The following is a 19724-nucleotide window of genomic DNA, read 5'->3' as shown; positions in this document are numbered from 1 at the left end:
ACATTACATACGTACATACACATATGCATTATTGCCTCTCTCTGTAAAACAAAACTCACGAGAGCAAAAGAGAGAGCGAGAGAGATATTCGAATTGGAAGTACAGTCAGACGGGAACACAAACACACAAAATGAAAATGTGTATGTAGCGGGTCGCTGCGATGTACATATGTTTGTGTGTTCCACACGTTTATACATACAGCTGCGTTCGTGGAAATAGCAGTGCAAAAGCGTCAAACGGATTTTTCCGTATTCGTTTTCGTTAATTAATCCTTTGCTTCGTCTTCTGGGTCGCAAAAGGAGCAATGCAGTTATATGTATATACTAAATATTATATTAGCTTTGAAGAACCTGTTGGATTTACTGCTTTTTGACAGAACATCCATTCCGAAATCCACAAAATAAATTGAAAAAAAAAAAACATTGTTTTATAATGGCGTATTTGTATGAAACAATCAATTTAGAGAGTGGCGGTCATCAGCACTGCTATTAGCATGAACACAATTGTATATGCTTGGTTATGTATCAATGTGTTTGCATTGATGCATATCGGTTTTGTAGAATTCGTACAGCCAGGCGAACATGCATATGTACATACGTCGCATTAACGAATGTAGCTGGCAGTTAAAAATAAGATAAGTATGTTTAAAAGAAATTTTGGCCCTAAGAACTCTGTAATGTACATATGAATACATACAGTACAGTATTTTTCCCACACTCCACACGATCCATAGCTTGTATGTTTGGCACGCAAGCGTTTATGTACATACCCGCGTTCGTATGTACGTACGAAAGTAACAGGCCAAAAAGTTTTATAAGGCCTTTTCCCTCCACCACGTGTATGTACATATGTATGTATCTGCGCGTTGGCTCTCTTCGCGCTCTCACTCTCCCGCACACACGCACACAAGCACAGAATTGCGCACACAGTCCAACGCAACTCAACGCATACACATTTATCCGCCCGTTTGGATTTGGAAGCACAGTAAGAAGGTAAGGCAGAGACGGCAATTCAATTCGTTGTTCATTCGTTCATTCGTTGTTGGTACTCTCTGTGTGTGTTTTCAATCAGGCGAGCGGCGCGCGAACGAACCTCATATATTGTATTTTCCGCATTCGCATTGATACGATACCATACTGTGTGCTGTGTACTGTATAGCATATATACCATACCACACCAACAAAACACAAGCGATACGATACGATACAATAAAGTCAGCGTATGCAGCGCTGTTTGTTTATTTTTTACAAGCTAAAAACAAACGACAAAACAAATCCGCAAAGCCGCCCGCGTTTCGCGTTTTGCCAACCAAAAAACAAATAAAATCAAACAAAAAAGGCCTAGACGCAAACAAAAAAAAAGAAGTACAAAAAACAACGTGCATTGTGAATTTTTCAAATTTTCGAATTTCATTTCGAAGTTTTGGCTTGTGCCGTGTTCCTTTTTTTCCTGCTAACGTGCATCGTACATACACTCGCATTCGTATGCGTACATACATATGTACGTGCAATAATCAATACAATACGACGTACAACAAACTGCGTAGAACAGTATTAAGAAAAAGAAAACTGGCTTAAGACTCGACTCCAATTTGCGTTGGTGTGCGTATTAATACATACGTACTTGTGCTAAAAGTAAATATATTTGCTTTAACCATTTAGGACTAAAAGTGAAAGATATAGTACGGGAATCCCAGTATAAAGCCAATCTACAATTGAAGCATTCGGACTAGATCCGAAATCTCACAGTTATGGAACACTTTCATCAAATACAGGTAAGCTTGTGTGCAGGTATACGGCGTTTTATTAAAAAAAACACGAACGCACACACATACATTTATATACACTCATGGCACAACACACATACAATCATGGCCGCGTTTATGTATAGGTTGCCGCGTTTTAATCATTTTCCCGCCAAACGACAATGTATAATTAATAAAAAGCCAAACCCTTATTTGTTCATTATTTATTTGGATATTTCGGCACCTGATTGCCTTTTCTCAGCCGCAGTGGAAACTTTTTGTGAATATATATGTATATATGCTGCATACATGCTTACATACGTATGTACATGCAAACGTATGTACATCCATTGCGTCTCGCTTTTGTTTTTAGTTATTAAGTAAATATACATTTAACTAAATGCACTAAGAGTACGCCTATGTATGTGCTAGTATGCATACAAACAAAAAAGCGACGCTGTACAATCAAAATTGTATTTTGCGTGCGCATCCAAGTCCGCCATTTTCCTTATTAGTTTGTATAAATATACAAATATATTTATACCAAGAATCGTGAATGCTGAATGTTTGGATGTAAACGGTAAACCGTATTGCATTTCGTTTCTTATTAAATGTGCTTCCTTAATGCGATGTATGCATGTTTGTTTGCATGCATATGTACATACAATATGCAAAAAATAAGGAGAATATGATGTACATAAAATAAAAATACATACACATATGAAAACCTGTATATGAAACGGCCCAAATCACAGCTTGCGTAATCCGAAATTGGCTATATTTTTATCAATGTGTGCATAAAATACAAATGTATGCATGTGCAAATACTTGGCTATTCAAATATTTATGCGCACATGTATGTCTCTGTACTTACATATGTATCTACGTAAAGTGGTTCTCTAGTATACAATTATTATTATTTTTTGTTTGGCAGTGGTAGGAAAGTGTATTTTTCGTTTTTCACAATTGGCAAGCAAAAAGAGGCTATTTTCGGCTAAAAGAATAATGGGTTCATTCATGTTTTGCAACTCTGGCGCCCTGGTTTTGCACTATAAGCCCTGGAATCGGAATCAAAATGAAGACAATCCAATCCGATTCACAAAACGGAACCGGTGCTACTCGCTCTGCTTCTTCTTCCCCTAACAATAGTTCCATTACCTTGCCCGATTCATGTAAAAGCTTTCTATCTATGGGCTTAACAGCTGGTGCGATAATTACTATTAACTTGTAAACAAAACGATATAGATTATTAACACTAAAATTACGCTTTCAATGGAAAATAAGAGACTTTATTTTGGCCAGGATTTAGTATTATATTCTGGTATTGACATCAATTTATCGGTATCTGTAGATAACGAGTATCTACATGTTTGTTTACATGGAAAGTAAATGAAAAGGATAACGCCCCAATTCCGACAGATACTTTTAATATCTTTGGATGATATAATTTAAATGCTACTTAAGCTTTTTGCTTTAAGTAAGACTAAGACTCTTCAGACTTAGTAATTTAAATGAGTACCAATTTAAAATACATGCTATTTAAAGACATCTAGCTTAGTTTATCAAAGTTAAGTTTTAACAGTGGAAAAAACTGTAAAAATGTTAACAAAATATTCGCAATGTAGCGATGGAAAGATTAAATGATTCGTTTGTGATTACGTTGATAGTTATTTAGCTAAGAAATATCCGCTTTTCTGGTCCTACTTCGTTTATTGGCGCTCATTAAAACGCATAACTCACAACAAAAACGCACAGTTCTCACTATCGCTAGTATTAAGGACTATCTTAGTGGTTAGTGCGATGCCAGACATCGAGAGTCCAGCCAAATGATTGTAGTGTATTGTTGTAGCCCAATCGACTGGCATCGCACTAATAATGCTAATGAACACCATCAACCAACTATTGATCAGCAAACAATTCAACACTATCAGCAGCAATTGGCTGCTCAGCAACAACAACAAGTACAACAGCAACAGTTGCAACAACACCAGGTGGTGGTGCAGCAGAATCAACAGCAGGCGCACCAGAACAGCTCCAATACCACAGCCGGCGTGGGCACCCAACAGCTGTTCACATACAAAATGGCCAGCAGTTTTCCGAATCCGGCAACGACGATGGCCCAGGTGGTGGCCACATCGAACGCAGCCGGCACCACGGGCTATGATTATCGTCTAAATATGGCACAGGCAGCCGCAGCAGCAGCCGTACCCGGCTCCCAGTGGTGGTATTCGGCCGCTAATCAGGGCCAGGTCGATGCCAATACAGCGGCGCAACTGCAGCACCAGCAGCAGCAACAGCAGCAGCAACAACAACAGCAGCAGCAACAGCACCAGCAGCAACAACAGATGCAACAGCAGCAGCAGCAACAGAATGTCATCAATTCGGCGGTAAGTTCAATATGCGACTTGCTAACATCAGTCATCAACTAACCTCGTTTCCGTTTCCGTTTCCGTTCCCCAATCCACAGAGCCCCATGATCAGAGGCAAGGCCGATGCCAAGCCCAGAGGCCGAATGACCGCCTACGCATACTTTGTACAAACTTGCAGAGAGGAGCACAAAAAGAAGCATCCCGATGAGACGGTGATATTCGCCGAATTCTCACGGAAGTGTGCCGAGAGGTGGAAGGTAAGTAATGAGAATACCAATTTCCTTAAGGGCTCCTTGTTTTAAAGTGGATTGCCATATATCCGAATCGTCTAGACAATGGTGGACAAGGAAAAGAAGCGCTTCCACGAAATGGCCGAGAAGGACAAGCAGCGATACGAGGCGGAAATGCAGAACTATGTGCCGCCCAAGGGAGCGGTTGTGGGACGCGGCAAGAAGAGGAAACAAATCAAGGACCCCAATGCTCCAAAACGTTCATTGTGAGTTCGTAGCAAAGTCAATTATCATATTATCCTACAATGTATACAATTGTGACTGCAAGATAATGAAGCAAATCAGATCAATAATGATTTACTACTATGCTTTATTCTACCCTTTTTTTTTGCCTAGGTCTGCGTTCTTCTGGTTCTGCAATGACGAGAGAAATAAGGTGAAGGCACTTAATCCCGAGTTCGGAGTGGGCGACATTGCCAAAGAGCTGGGACGAAAGTGGTCCGATGTGGATCCCGAGGTCAAGCAGAAGTACGAGTCGATGGCCGAGCGGGACAAGGCTCGATATGAACGCGTAGGTTTTAGATATGCATTACCACTTGGATATGCCCGATTAACTTGCGGATTTTCGCCCTTAACAGGAGATGACCGAGTACAAGACGAGCGGGAAAATAGCCATGTCCGCACCGTCGATGCAGGCGTCGATGCAGGCGCAGGCACAGAAAGCCGCGTTACTTGCCGCCGCTGCCCAGCAGCAACACCAGCAGCTAGAAGAGCAGCACGACGACGACGACGGCGATGGAGATGATGACGAGAACCAATAGGTTTAGCAGTAAATACTCTTCACTATTTATACACACGATCGTTGTCGCGATGGAGGAACAAACATGATAACGTTGGTTGATCTATTATCAGGTTGGCCAATGTGTGTTGAATATATATTTATATATATAAGGGTGTGCCCTTTTAGAGGTTTCGCTTTCCGGCAACAGAACACTGTCACAATTTGTTCAGGATCATCTGGCAAAGCTATTATCAATCGTGTTTTGATTAAAGACAGGCTAACAGTCATGGTGGAAAGGTTCTTTTTTTGTTTTGTTTTTTTTTTTTTAAGCAGCAAGGATGTGCATAGAGCTCTTGTGAATCTCTCCTTTTTTTTTCATTTGTAGCACCCCCGAATGAGCGGTGTAAGTCTCTTTCAGAAATATTTGTGAACCAATGTCCAACTAAAAATCCAACTATCACAGAAATCTCTTGAACGTTCAGAAGAGCTTTTCATAGTTAACCGAAGAGAAACCATTGTTCCTAGTGTATTTCGAAGCAATACGAAATCTCGTGAGATTCTGTGAAACTTAAGGATTTTTCCAGCGATTTCCATACCAGCCGTGGGCAAAATGTCTGCAGAAGATTTCTGTGATTGGAAAACCAAAGCACAAATTGTTTTGTTTCATTTTTGTTGTGACAATTTGATGGTTATCGGGAAGTGGAATCTCTAAAAAAAAAAACACCTATTATGTATATGTAAATGCATATATATAAATAATATATATTTTTTTTTTTTAACATAAGTAATCAAATTTCCATGAATTATGAAGATAAATCACAAAGAAACCTTTTATAAGTTCTATGTTAAGATGAATACGATTAAGTATGGTTAGATTAAAATGACACTCATCTGTCTGCAAACCTTATTTGTGCTTCAGTGCTAAGTTTCTCCTAAATTAATAAGAAGAATTATTTTATAAATTGAAGAAATTCATCATGATGTCATTCGTTCTCAGCAACTATGAAGGTTACCACTACATTTATAAATATTGGTACATATTTCCCATTTATTAAAGTTAGATTCACCATAATGAAACTACAATTAATGCGTTCGAGTTTATATGTTCCCACACGAAACAAACTCAATGAAACGTGATAATGTGAAATACTTAACTCAGTGGCGGGTGATATCTCGATCTATTTATTTTTGCCGCTCTCACACATATATCCTTTAAATTTCATTTCATTAAACACATATTTACTTAGTTTATTTACCAGTTTAGTTTGCGATTCGTGAATCAAGAGCCTTGGAGATAATTGGGTTTGTCCTCATTTGTAAATATACACATCAACTATAATAGCCACGATCGTAAGATACGGAAGGTTGGGTTGTTCGGCGCTTCGAGAGGAGGAACAACCAAAATGATATCGGACATTGCAACAATTGTTGTTGACTTGGCCATGTACATACTATTTGAAGTATTATTTAAATGAGACTACGTAGAAATTAACGAGAATCGAGAGCAAATTACAACATACAACCCTAATAATAAAGTAGATTTCAGCGGGACTGCAAAGTAATGTAAATTGCGTAGAAATTTGAAGTTTTTGCGTCGGCCTTAAAACGCCCAAATGTTGTTCCAGGCACAGAAGCAAATCAGAGACAGAAACAGAAACAGAAACAGAAGAAGATGTAAAGGGAGACGTTCCTCCGACCTTTGATAGATGGGGTAGGGTATGCATGGATAGGAATCACCCATGGCCACAACGGTTGGAAGGATGTTTTCCTTTAGATCGCCTGTATAAGCCGCGTAGTGGTTAGATTATAACGTGATAAGAGAGGAGCTGAAATTATAACCATGGATCCGTCGATGGTCAGTTAAACCAGGACGCCTCTAGCTGTACGCCTAACTTCGCTCTCGCCACGTTATGAGTGCGAGATATGCGTGTATATGCATGTAATTATATATATAAATATACATATATATTTTTTAGCATGATTTTGATAGAGAATAACTCGCCACCGAGATTATATTCATAGAAGTGTGTCTAGGTTAAACCTTTAATTCCTAATTTTCTAAAATTTGACGGTAATCCATACCCTACATAATTAATTACTATGAAAATTCCAGTTCCCTGTGCGCTTTGTTATAAGAACTAAACTATTATAAAATAAACTTTTAGAAACGAGATTCTCTTTTTTTTGTGATGGAATGATGATGATGTGTTCTTCGAAACAATTTGGTTTATCTTTATTTTTGATTAATGCTTGGTACATACGTAATAGATGAATAACTTGTATGTTAAAAATCCCAATAATGAACAGCTTTAGCTTTTATATTTAATAGACACAACACTCGGTAGGAACCATGACCGAGTTCCTAAACTAAAATGTGTGAATTACAATAGCAATACTATAGTAGCCACTAAGTATTTGTTTTTTTTTTCCTAAGAATTTACACAATACTGTAAAAATAGTTTCAAATAAATTTAATTTAGCTAGATGTACGCTTGTAAAGGCAAATCAGAGAACATTTCTTATGAGTTGTTTTGCGTATGTACTACGAGTGGAACTGCTGTGTGCCAAAATGGGTTTCAGGGGCAGATATATGTACATATTACTGTCAAATGGTTCAGATGATTTCGACCAATTACTGTTTTTCCCAGGGCCATGTAGATCTTCCTTGCCCAAAATATGGGGTTTTTGAAAGAACAGACCTAATTTATTACTGAAAATTAAACTGGAATATTGCACAAATATCTTGGGAAGACGAAAAAACTAGAATCTATGCGATATGGAGCAACGTAAAGCAATTTATCCTTATAAAGCCGGTGTCTGGATTAGCCGTAGGAAAGCCGAGAACAATCATTCAATTGGCTAAGCTTATTCATTTGTAAATATATTTAAAATACAATCACAAGAAAACTTAAATTTGTTTGGTTTCGAGAAGTTAGAAATTTTACAGGTAAATAATTATTTTCCTATCTATTCAAGGTAAGTTATAAATGTATTTAGCTTCTTCAATCTGGTTAGTATGATTAATTTAGCTATATTCAAAACCAGGAATACTACTATTCATTTCGGATTTGAATTTCTGATCCCTACTTTAAGTCAATAGATAACTGGTCACACTATAAGATTTTAGATATTCAAGTATATAAATATACTTATGTTTTTATTTTTAGAATTAGAAATTTTTAGAACATTTTTTCAAATTACAATTTTTGTTTGCCAATGATTTTTTGACAATCCGAATTACACCGCAGTGTAAATAGTCCATTTGCGCAAATTTAGTATATTCTGTACCCACATTACAGCCTGGCAACACTGGCAGTTTCCTTAACAGCTGGCTTATCTTATCTGCTTCTGTGGTATTTTTTGGGTACATTTTAAGTATTGCATTGTTAAACTCGGGTTCCTGAGTCCAGTGGCCGTGATTTGTGCATCAACCAGTTGGAAGAGAGGGAGCAGTTGATCTGCGAATAGTTCCACGCGCTGGAACCCATAGTTTGCATGCATTGCATTTAGTCTGGCGATCGGTTGGCGTGGCGTGTGGAACAACCTGTGGCAGCCAGCGGGAAAGTACTGGATTCGATTGGAATCAAGGCGTTCGGACGGGACAGGATGAGCTGCTTTAGTGCGATGAGTGCCCCGCTGCTGGGCGAGATGGAACAGACCATTGGGATGCTGGAGCGCGGCACCATCGTTACCAAGTTGTATGGAAAACAGCGTCGTCCAGATCGCCGCCACCTGATGCTCATCCGAGAAACCCGACAGCTGCTCTGGGCTACGGTGGCCAGCCAAACGCCACGCACCGACTACGAGGGCGCCATACAACTGCGGGAGATTCGCGAGATACGGGTGGGCAAGCACTCCAAGGAGTTCCGCCTGTTTGCCGACGATTGCCAGCGCTTCGAGTCCAGCAAATGCTTTGTCATTCTGCATGGCAATCATTTCAAGCTGAAGAGCTTCTCGGTGGTGGCTCTGTCGGAGATCGAGGCCGATAATTGGGTGCGGGGATTGCGTTACATGGTTAAGGACACTCTGGGAGCACCCTATCCCTTGCAAATTGACCGCTGGCTGCGTCGCGAGTACTACCAAATCGAGAATGTTAACACGCATTCCGCCAAGGCCACGGAACAGTCGCCAGCCCAGGTGACAATCAAGGACTTTAAGCTCTTTTTGGCGGGAGTTAGCTGTAAGATGACCACCGGCAAGTTCATGGAGCACTTTACCGAGGATGTGCGGCGCAAGCACGATCTCAAGTTTGACGATTTCTCGCGGTTCTATCAGAAGTTGCTGCTGCCTAACGGATTTGCCGGCGTCTTGTCGGGATCGGGAGTGGCCAACTTTCCCTATTCGGAGGACCAACAGGTGGTACGGCCGAATGAATTGAAGCAGTTCCTGGAGACGGAGCAGCGCGATGTGAGCGCCAGTGAGATCAGTAACGCAGCCATTGCCTCCTTCATTCGGGACTTTGTTCAGGACGTGGAACGGGACGTCCAAGAGCCGTATCTCACCTTCTCAGAGTTCGTAGACTTTCTGTTCTCCAAGCAGAACGACCTGTGGAACAGCAAATACGACCAAGTGTTCATGGACATGAACTTGCCGTTGTCCTCCTACTGGATCGCATCGTCGCACAATACCTACCTGACGGGGGATCAGTTCTCTAGCGAATCCTCCTGCGAGGCCTACGCCCGCGCCCTTCGCATGGGTTGCCGCTGCATCGAGCTAGACTGCTGGAACGGGCCCGACAACCTGCCCTATATATTTCACGGCCACACCATCACCTCCAAGATCAAGTTCATGGACGTCATAAAGACGATCAAGGACCACGCCTTCACCAGCTCCGAGTATCCGGTGATTCTGTCCATAGAGCAGAACTGCTCCCTGGAGCAGCAGCGGAATATGGCGCAGGCCTTGATCGAGGTTAGTTGACCTAATCGAATCTATTAATAACAACTATTTATATATTCCATACAAACAGGAGCTCTGCCTGATTGCAATTTGATTCATTCGCTGTATTATTGAGTGAATGTGAATGCTTTTCATTGCCTAACTCAATACATAATTGCAATAGGTTTTGTAGATTTGGATAGTTTTGAATATGTATGTCGATATCGTTTGTATCTTTCCAGTTCCTTAGAGTACAAGACGATGATAATTGTTATTTGACCAATTAATCATTACTTAATCATCAGTTTTAAAAAGAAATCTGTTGTCGAGGCTTTAATGTATATATATTTGTGGATACTTAGAGTATTAATCGAATGAAAATCCATTCTCTTATACCCTTTTTACCACAATACAGGTTTTCGGCGATATGCTGCTTACGCAACCTTGTGATCGGAACGAGCAGCACTTGCCCTCGCCATACCAGTTGCGTCGCAAGATAATCCTGAAGCACAAGAAGTTGCCGCAGTTCGACGACATCACCAATGGGATTTCTGGCACGGGTTCACTGGGCCATAGATCCTCGTTGGGAGGAGCGGGCGGCGGAGCACATGGGGAGAACGATGGCGAGAATGTGCGCAAGGTGTTCAAGGAGGGATTGCTCTACTTCAAGGATCCGGTCGATAAGTCCTGGAATCTGTACCAGTTCGTTCTGACCCATCAGGAGCTGATCTACTCCTCTGAAATCAACGAGTCACGCAACGGAAACTCGGAGGATGATGACTTTGGGCTTTCTTCTTCGTGTTCCCTGAACAGCAACATGCAGCAAAAGCAGAAGGATACCTCGGCCAACGATGAGCTGCACTTTGGGGAGAACTGGTTCCATGGAAAACTCGAAGGTGCGTGTATTGTTTGAATACTTAATCCTTTACTGTCGCTAACTATTTACGTTTTAGGTGGCAGGAAGGAGGCGGATGATCTACTAAAGAAGTATAAACATTTTGGCGATGGAACATTTCTAGTTCGGGAATCGGCAACGTTTGTGGGTGACTATAGTCTCTCGTTTTGGCGACGAAATCGCCCGAATCACTGCCGCATTAAGCTAAAGCATGAAAATGGATCAATCAAGTACTATCTAGTGGAGAATTTTGTGTTCGATTCGCTATACTCACTGATCGTTTACTACCGCAAGAATATGCTACGTAGCTCTGAGTTTTCGATTATACTAAAGGAGCCTGTTCCGCAGCCGAAAAAGCACGAGGATCAGGAGTGGTTCCACCCGAACACCACCAAGGAGCAGGCCGAACAGGGCCTATACAGGCTGGAAATTGGTTCGTTTCTGGTGCGGCCATCGGTGCAGAGCATTAACGCTTTCGTCATATCCTTTACAATCAATCGGAAGATCAAGCACTGCCGCATTATGCAGGAGGGACGTTTGTACGGCATCGATACGATGAATTTTGAGTCTCTGGTCTCGCTGATCAACTACTATACCCGAAACCCACTCTATCGCAATGTTAAGCTCAGCCATCCGGTTTCTCAGGAGCTGCTGCGTCAGGCGCTAGCGGAGGCCGCCCAGGGCGATCACAGTGGCAGCCACGACGACAACGGTGCCTCCAACTATATGGGCTCCAACCTGGAGGAGCACGTCACCTGCAAGGCCCTCTACAGCTACAAGGCGAACAAGCCAGATGAACTCTCGTTTCCCAAGCATGCCATCATAACGAATGTCCAGAGGGACAACTCAATGTGGTGGATTGGGGATTACGGGGGCATGATAAAGAAGCATCTGCCGGCAAACTACGTTAAGGTAAGATGCATATCTTCATTTGATTTATATTATATTTTGAAAATTCCAACATCTAGGTTATCGATTCTACCACGGAGGATTATAACTCGTTGAACGAAGAAGGTACGGATGGACGCACCGATTCCATTGAGATTTTCGGAGCTGTTGCCTCGCTCTTCGAGTCCAACGATCCGGGTATTATCTTCAAGCTGCAGATACAAACGCCAACGATGCAGAATCCGTTTGTGATTGGCTTCGACAACCAGGAGACGGCGTACGAGTGGATAAAGGCAATCCAGGAGGCAGCGCTCATTGCCAGTCAGGTGGCATCGGAGAGACGGAAAAAGGAGCGCACTGCCCGGGTGGCCAAGGAGATGTCCGACCTGATTATCTACTTCCGCAGTGTGCCGTTCCGCGAACACTCGTGGATATTTCAGGAAATGTCGAGTTTTCCAGAAACCAAGGCGGAAAAGCAGTTCTTCCAGCAGAACACACAACTGTTTCTCTCCTACCATCGCAATCAGATCAGCAGAGTGTACCCGAAGGGTCAACGCTTGGACTCGTCGAACTTCAACCCCATGCCATTCTGGAATATAGGGTCACAGATGATCGCACTGAACTATCAGACTGGCGATAAGGCCATGCAGCTTAATCAGGCCAAGTTCCGAAACAATGGACAATGTGGCTATATCTTAAAGCCGTCGTTCATGAAGTCTGATAGCTTCAATCCGAACAATCCGCTGTGCGATGGCCTAAGCGAAGTGAAAGTTAGCGTACGGCTGATAGCCGCACGTCATCTATTTCGGGGCGGCAAATCGAACAATCCGCAGATCGTGGTCGAAATAGTCGGCGCTAGCTATGATTCAGGCGTTAAGTACCGCACCAAAGTCAATGAGAATGGTTTCAATCCGGTGTGGAATGAATCGTGCGAGTTTAACGTGCGCAATCCACAGTTCGCGATTCTTCGCTTCGAAGTGCAGGACGAGGATATGTTCGCCGAGACGCACTTCATCGCCCAGGCGTGCTATCCGCTGACCTGCATTCGCCAGGGCTATCGCAGCGTCATCCTGCGAAATAAGTTCAGCGAAGAGCTGGAACTATCGTCCCTGCTGATCAACATCAAGATTGCAAATGCCACTTCCCCGTAGGAGGATTGTTAAGTTAGCTGGACCATTAATATGTTTAGAGTGCAAACGATGATTCCAAATCTATATGTACATTGTGAAATCAATGTGCCTTGAAGGAAAGCAAAGCTTTTTCACAGAAGCAATTTATCAAACACTGTACATTAGACCATTTCATCAAACTATGACCTGATTCTCCCACTCATAACCATCTAAAAACTTAAGCTCTGAAACGTATGATTTGGATTTAGATTATGTTCTATACACATCAGCAGTTATGGTAGTTCATACTATGCAGTGAGTATTCAAATAGTAATTGGAACCATAAATTCGAAACTCCTGGAACTGAAATCAAGATTTTGTAATCCCTGCGTATATTCTATACTTTTCACAACAATAAGCGTAGAAGTCTGTTGTTCTCTAAATGTTTTGTTCAGGAGAACAAAATATTACGGATAAGTCTTAACTATCCGTCACCTCATTTAATAATAAGCAAACCAGAATGATTTCATTTCGATTTAAGGAACTGTTTCCATTTGGTTTTACTATCAAAAGTTTTACATCAAGCTGATTCAAAAATAAGAAACAATCCCCAAACAGCTCAAATGGAATCAATTTGATATTCAGTTTCAGAACATTTTTAGTCCCTTTACAGCTGATCAGCTTTTTATAAGTATTATATTACATTCTTCTTAAAGACTTTTAATTGAAGAAAATAGACCACTTGTGAGCACATAAGCATATTGATTAGCTATCATTTGTGACCACCCTTTCCAATTGTTATCCGGAACAACCTTTAACCTAACCTTTTCTTAGCACAAATACTCAAACAGCATTTCAATCATTAGGCATTTACCTTTTTTATTTCATATTTTAAAGCTTAAAATAATAATACAATTTATAAAAGCAACCATTTCCGCCAAAGGAACTGGTCTAACAAAACTTGAACCTCTTTGATTACATAAGTCTTCCAGTTGTTTTAACTATTACGATATCCCACGAATTTGTGTCTATGTTGTTTAGCCAAGAATGTTGTAGCTAATTAACATAAAAAAAACTAAAAGTTTGAAAACAATATGACAACAAAATGTAATTAGTTTAAGGTGTGATTCAATTACATTTATTTGAAAGTGCCTTAAAATTATAAATTATCGAAATTTTGAACAATAATTAGTTTTAAATCGTTGGCTATGTGTGAGTCAGTTAAAGAAATGTTTAAACGTTGATTATTGAATCATGCCTGTTGCTAAATAATTGATAAAAGTAATTTAACTCAAAGATATCTATTTTTATAAAGTCAAAGCTCTAAAACATATCGTGAAATGCAACTTACCTTTTCTCTCTACTAAACTGCGAAATCTAAATATTTAAAGACTAAGTTCACTAGGCGTATTATGTAATTTAAAAATTAAATATCCATAAAATGCACTAGTCGATGTAAGAAGTTGAAAATGAGTTCTCTATGCGTATCAATGGATTTTGAATCTGAAACTAATTGCATTCCATTAGAATGCCCACTGAAATGATGGATACGTATCTACATAAATCATTTGTCATGCATTTGCATTTAATTATTTAACTAACATTCTGCAGTTTTCATTCGCACAATAGATCGCTTTGGAGCATTAGCAAATCATACTTAGTATATGTACCCGAAATGTATTTAATGTGTACGTTCCGTTTTTAAGTGATTTGTACGTCTAATACATATTTTCAACTCGTTTATAATTGTCTTATATTCAGTAAACACACAACACATATACATTTATAATTATTTAATGCCAAATAAATGTCTACCGGCGTTAGCTGTCTATATATACAAACTATTTGTTGTCTGTTATTTTGTAGGATTGAATGAAGTTTTTATTTCCCTAAAAACTCGCGTACAGTTCCACCCCTGAACAAGCATTATGAGTTTTTCTGTCTGCTCACATCGATATAATCGACTATCCCTTTCTATTTCATGCTATTTTCGTAGTCGAATCGTAAATTGTTACTTTTATTGCGATATTTATTGGACAATCGGTGAATGTGAGAAATATGATTTACTTGTATTTAGAATTCGCGTCGATGATATTTGTCAGGATCGAAATATGATGTGACCACAACACGGTCGCTGAATTTGCGTCCAGTAAGTGCTTGCTGCGCCTTCTGACAGTCGAGAACCGAGTTAAATTCGACAAAGACCTTGCCGCACCCCGGAACTTCTACGCCCTCGATGGGACGTGGGATTTCTACGCTCCGCACAACTCCGTACTTCGTGCACTCCTCCTTGATATCCTCCAAGATATCCTCGTACTCCTCCTCGTCCCGCAGTTCGTCGGGCGTGACCATGTTGAGCAAGCAGAGAACCTCGGTCGGTGGTCCAGAGGTGACCACATTTGACAGGCCCGGCACTTGTAGCATTACGGACTGCGTGGTGTTGGCGGCGTTCTGGGCATTCTTGGCGCCGACACTGGCACGTTGGACAATCAGTTTCTTGTCACCCAGCTGCATTCCGTTCAGGCCAGCAATGGACTGAAAATTGTATTTGGAATTAAAAGGGAGAAAGAGTTAATATGGTACTTGTTTGCAATTTGAAGTAGCTTCGTACCTGATCTGTAATGCTAAGATCCACATATTCACAAAAAGCATAGCCTTTGCTCAACCCAGTAGCAGCATCCTTAACAAGGTTAAAGGCTCGTAGCTTGCCAAACGACAAAAGCAGTTCCTTAACCTACAAGAGAATATAAAAATGATTACAAAGAATACAAATAGGAAACCTGAAAAGTTGAACCAACCTGATCGTCGTTTAGATAGTTCGGTAGACCGCCAATGAAGATTTTGTGAGGCGAGTCCGGAACCACTGTCGAAATAACACCACTGGAAACTGTTGTGGAATGGATTTGATTAGACCTTGTACCAACGACGTTAAAAACTGGGTTCTTGGTTACTTACCAACAGCGGGCTTTATTGCCGGCGTATCTGTAATACCCGGCATGGGCTGGTAATCATGCGGACGCCTAATTTTTAAGCTCTGTCCCTTCAAATTGATGCCATCGAATGCCATTGCCTGGGTGGTTTCATCAATCGAACGGAATTCGAGGAAAGCAAAGTTTTTGTCCAAGTTGATCTGGCAGGCCAAGACGGGACTGCCGGCCGCCTGGGCGAGGCCAACTAAATGCATCTGTTGGTTGAAGAACTCCATCATTTCCTCCTCAGTGACGCCAAACGGAATGTTGCCGACATACAGGCGACGCGCCTGTCGGGTGATTGTCGATCCAACCACGGGCACCGCCGTCTGTGGCGTATCGGGCACAACGCTGGCCGGGATCTGTCCGGACGCCTGCATGGCTTTGTACTGCATTGGGGTGATGTGCTCGAATCCCGGTGGCGGCACATCCCAATAAAGCGAGGGCTTGCGCCTCGAGTTCCGGTGATGGCGACGATCCCTGGAGCGATCGCGATGGCGATCACGGGAGCGGGAACGATGGCGGCGTCTTTCGCGATCACGTTCACGGTCTGCGAAAATGACATGCAATGCATTAATGAAATTGATACTTCAATCGCGATTTTCGCAAATGTGTCCCCAGAAGTGCACACAAATGTGTTAACATACACACTGCTGCATACACACTGACACACATACATACCACGCGCATACATACAATATGAGACTTATGCATGGACACATTTCGGTGTTTTTTCTGTGCTTAAAAGCATGTAATGGCCATAAGAACTTCACTTTATTGTTTTTATACAAATATTTATGATTGAAATTCATTCTAATCCTAAAATGCACTGTATTTCGTTAAAAATAGACACAAAAGTCAACTTTTTACATTTGTATGTATGTATGAATGAGAGAACCGCCGGAGTAGAAAAAAAACAACCGGTCTAGAATAAATACCTAATCCAACGGATATTTTATACATATTAAATAAAGAAACAAGGCCCAGGCTTTTTTGCCGCGATAGGCAAATTCAGTTGCACATCTTTCCCTTTGCATAAATTTATAGTTGTATGTATGTATGCATATACATCTATTTATGCACACTTGGGCATCAAATTCAGCGCGACCATTTACTTGCACTTTTTATTGAACTCACCATCATAGCCCATTGCTGTTGCCGAATCAAATATATATCTCTTTTAACGAAAACAATTTTTATATTATAAAATGCCGATGAAAAATCTACCCCTTTATTGCGTATATTAACTCGAGTGAAACGACTTAAAACAGAACACGTGAAAACTGAAGAATAATGGAATGGACCGATGGCAGAGTGCTTGCAGTTAATCGAACTGTGGCATTTTGGGAAGTATCGCAGAACGATTTATCGACATGACCTTATATTGTAAGGTGTGAAAACATCGGATTAAAATGGATTACTGAGACCTAAGACTCAAATTATTTTTATAAATTGTTATACATAATGGTATACACTAGAAAAGACGTTTAAACGATAACATAAAAAAATCTGTAACTATTCTATGCCAGCTATTCGCTCAATAAAAAAAGAAACTGACGTCACACTGAATTGTGCACCACCTTCTCAAGCATCCTGCATTTGTTTTGGTTTAATTGAGAGAAAACACCGGTGTTTTGGTCATTTAATCGATAATATTATGAGCATTAAGATATATCTACCGTTCAACCATTATTACCTCAAGAAGCCCACCAATTTGTACGGTCAAGTGCAGATAAATGAAGATAATGTCGTATCGTATTACGTTCTGGAAGCATCAGATTTGGAGTTCAGTGATAAGGCCATAAATCATGAATCGGGCAATATGCGTTTCCTGGGCTCTATTCTCAACGAGGATTTCAATGCAGATCAGAACCAATATCTTAAGTTCAATATGCGCCTGTGCTTCACATACAACAGCAGTCAGGCAAATATAACCCTGGTTTACCTCGGCATTACCCCCGAATATCTGAAGCACATTAAAGTAATCCTGTACGATAAACAAATGGTACGAAATCTTATCGTAGCTGGGGAATCTGTGCATAGCCGATCCTTAGTATACAATGATAATGATAGCATTGATTGCGACTTTCTGGAGCTCTCTAGACTGAATCAACCCACTGTCGAGACCCAAAACAATCCAAAGAATAATGCCAAAAGGGGTATACAATATGGGTTCACACTCATTGCCGATTTTCCAATTAAGATATTCGAATATGTTGCGGAAAATGTAATTGTCAACAGTATTATGGTTCATACAACTATTTATAAGCATTTCAAGGAATGGCAAATAGCATGTGATAAAAGGTAATTGAGCTAAATCGAATGGTACCATTTCATATTACTATTACTAGTTTTCTATCAAGCAGATCTCGACCGGCTAATATAGCACTTGATAGAATAATGGGAATTATATTGATGCTAATACTATTTTCACTTGCCACACAGCCAGGTGATTTTCTAATACAAATATCTCATGTAAGTCCGCCATCCAAATTTGATTTGATATGACATTTATGTGCTTATTTATTTCAGTATGTCATTGACGAATTATACCGGCTGTTGAAAGTATTAGAGGGCAGCCCCATTGGCCTCAAGCTAAATGTACATTTAAATAATTTCTTTCTCGACTGCTTTAAATATCATATTGAGCTGTGGTCAACATTTTTGGGTAAGCCTTCCGTCTGCTTAAATTCAGGATGAGATGGCTAACGTTGTTCTTTTACTACAGATTTCACCGAACCATTAGTGCGACAAGTTTTCTTTGTCATTGGAGTGATTGGGTGCTTGGGTTTTACATTTCAGATAGCATTATTAGTGGATTTAATATCCATTATTGGGTTACATTCACATTGCTTCTATATTTATACCAAAGTGTAAGCTTCTGTAACATACATATGTACATATACATATATTAAACCATTCTTATTTTCATAGCCTCTACAATGTGGAAAGAAGAGGTCTTTCTGTTCTGTGGCAAGTGGTTAGAGGCAACCGTTACAATATTTTAAAAGGCATGATTTAGTTATTTTTTGATATAACCACGACGTTCAGTTTAACCAATTGTTATACTTTTCAGGTCGCACAGAGTCCCACAACTATATGAATCGGCAATTGTATCTAGCAACAATATTCTTCTCGGCCATTCTGTTTTTGTTTCCGACTACCCTTGTCTATTATATAGTTTTTGCTGCTGTAAGTTTAATATAAAATTGTTGAGTTTGATTATAAAACAATTCTCTATAGCTGAAGGCGCTCACATTTGCTACCCTTAGTATATTTGATTTTTTGCGAAGAAAACTTATGTATCTCCCAATTGAAGTCTATATAAAACGGATATTAAGAGGGTGTAATGATATAGGTAATTGTATGAGGAATGTGGATGCATAAAAGGATATTTATATTATGACTTTTCCATTTACTTTCAGATTGTATTCAAATCAAAGATGTTTCACATTATGAAAAGGCTTTCCTGCTGCAAAAACAACAGAAAACTAACGTGACAGTGTATAAAATTACAACTTTATAATCCTAACCATAAATAAAATATATTTAAATATAAACATCATAAACAGCATTAGCTTGTTTTAAAAATAGATGTGCATTTTATTGATTAAAATCGTTCACAAATCACTTTGGTATGTTTAAATAAACATTAATAATAAACACAACAAAAATTTAATTAAATTAATAATGTAATTAAACTAATAACGAAAATATGTTATAAAATTCACGTTTTTGTCATAACTTCAATATCGATAACAATTTTTTATTAGTTGCACACTGACCATCAGCTCCTATGACTAAAACTATTTTTTTGAACCCATTTCAAATACAAGCTTTTTTGTGGATACTCATTTTATA

The 19724-nt window shown here is 40.0% G+C and overlaps 4 protein-coding genes across 8 annotated transcripts; 3 read left to right on the top strand and 1 right to left on the bottom strand.

The window, feature by feature from the left end:
• The first annotated feature begins 526 nt into the window (after positions 1–526).
• On the top strand, positions 527–7297 carry LOC6550554 (high mobility group protein DSP1). Of its 5 annotated transcripts, none has more exons than XM_026982618.1 (7): positions 527–638; positions 1662–1774; positions 3655–4131; positions 4212–4370; positions 4446–4609; positions 4740–4914; positions 4982–7297. In XM_026982618.1, exons 2-7 carry the CDS (start codon positions 1751–1753, stop codon positions 5162–5164), a joined length of 1182 nt encoding a protein of 393 aa, XP_026838419.1. In that variant the 5' UTR covers positions 527–638; positions 1662–1750; the 3' UTR covers positions 5165–7297. The 5 variants fall into 5 exon arrangements, with proteins under 5 accessions (XP_026838419.1, XP_026838417.1, XP_026838420.1 ...); XM_026982619.1 differs by lacking the exon at positions 527–638 and adding an exon at positions 910–992 and having other exon boundaries at positions 3676–4131; XM_001977918.3 differs by lacking the exon at positions 527–638 and adding an exon at positions 910–992.
• A 1133-nt stretch (positions 7298–8430) lies between these two features.
• On the top strand, positions 8431–13682 carry LOC6550553 (1-phosphatidylinositol 4,5-bisphosphate phosphodiesterase gamma-1). The gene is made up of 4 exons (XM_001977917.3): positions 8431–10035; positions 10418–10898; positions 10956–11809; positions 11866–13682. The coding sequence occupies exons 1-4, from the start codon at positions 8731–8733 to the stop codon at positions 12934–12936; spliced, it is 3711 nt and encodes a 1236-aa protein (XP_001977953.1). The 5' UTR covers positions 8431–8730; the 3' UTR covers positions 12937–13682.
• A 1208-nt stretch (positions 13683–14890) lies between these two features.
• On the bottom strand, positions 14891–17220 carry LOC6550487 (splicing factor U2AF 50 kDa subunit). The gene is made up of 5 exons (XM_001977916.3): positions 17001–17220; positions 15850–16413; positions 15693–15781; positions 15506–15628; positions 14891–15429 (listed from the first exon to the last, which is right to left on the bottom strand). Exons 1-5 carry the CDS (start codon positions 17011–17013, stop codon positions 14968–14970), a joined length of 1251 nt encoding a protein of 416 aa, XP_001977952.1. The 5' UTR covers positions 17014–17220; the 3' UTR covers positions 14891–14967.
• LOC6550486 lies at positions 17218–19459 on the top strand. The gene is made up of 8 exons (XM_001977915.3): positions 17218–18167; positions 18230–18338; positions 18396–18531; positions 18592–18736; positions 18798–18874; positions 18940–19055; positions 19107–19221; positions 19289–19459. The coding sequence occupies exons 1-8, from the start codon at positions 17386–17388 to the stop codon at positions 19387–19389; spliced, it is 1581 nt and encodes a 526-aa protein (XP_001977951.3). The 5' UTR covers positions 17218–17385; the 3' UTR covers positions 19390–19459.
• Positions 19460–19724: the final 265 nt, after the last annotated feature.

The sequence above is a fragment of the Drosophila erecta genome, unplaced genomic scaffold (genome assembly GCF_003286155.1).
Source record: "Drosophila erecta strain 14021-0224.00,06,07 unplaced genomic scaffold, DereRS2 tig00000126-arrow-pilon, whole genome shotgun sequence".
In the NCBI taxonomy this organism is placed as follows: Eukaryota; Metazoa; Arthropoda; class Insecta; order Diptera; family Drosophilidae; genus Drosophila; species Drosophila erecta.
The sequence above is the reverse complement of the archived record's forward strand: the minus strand, read 5'-3'. Positions and strand labels throughout refer to the sequence as shown.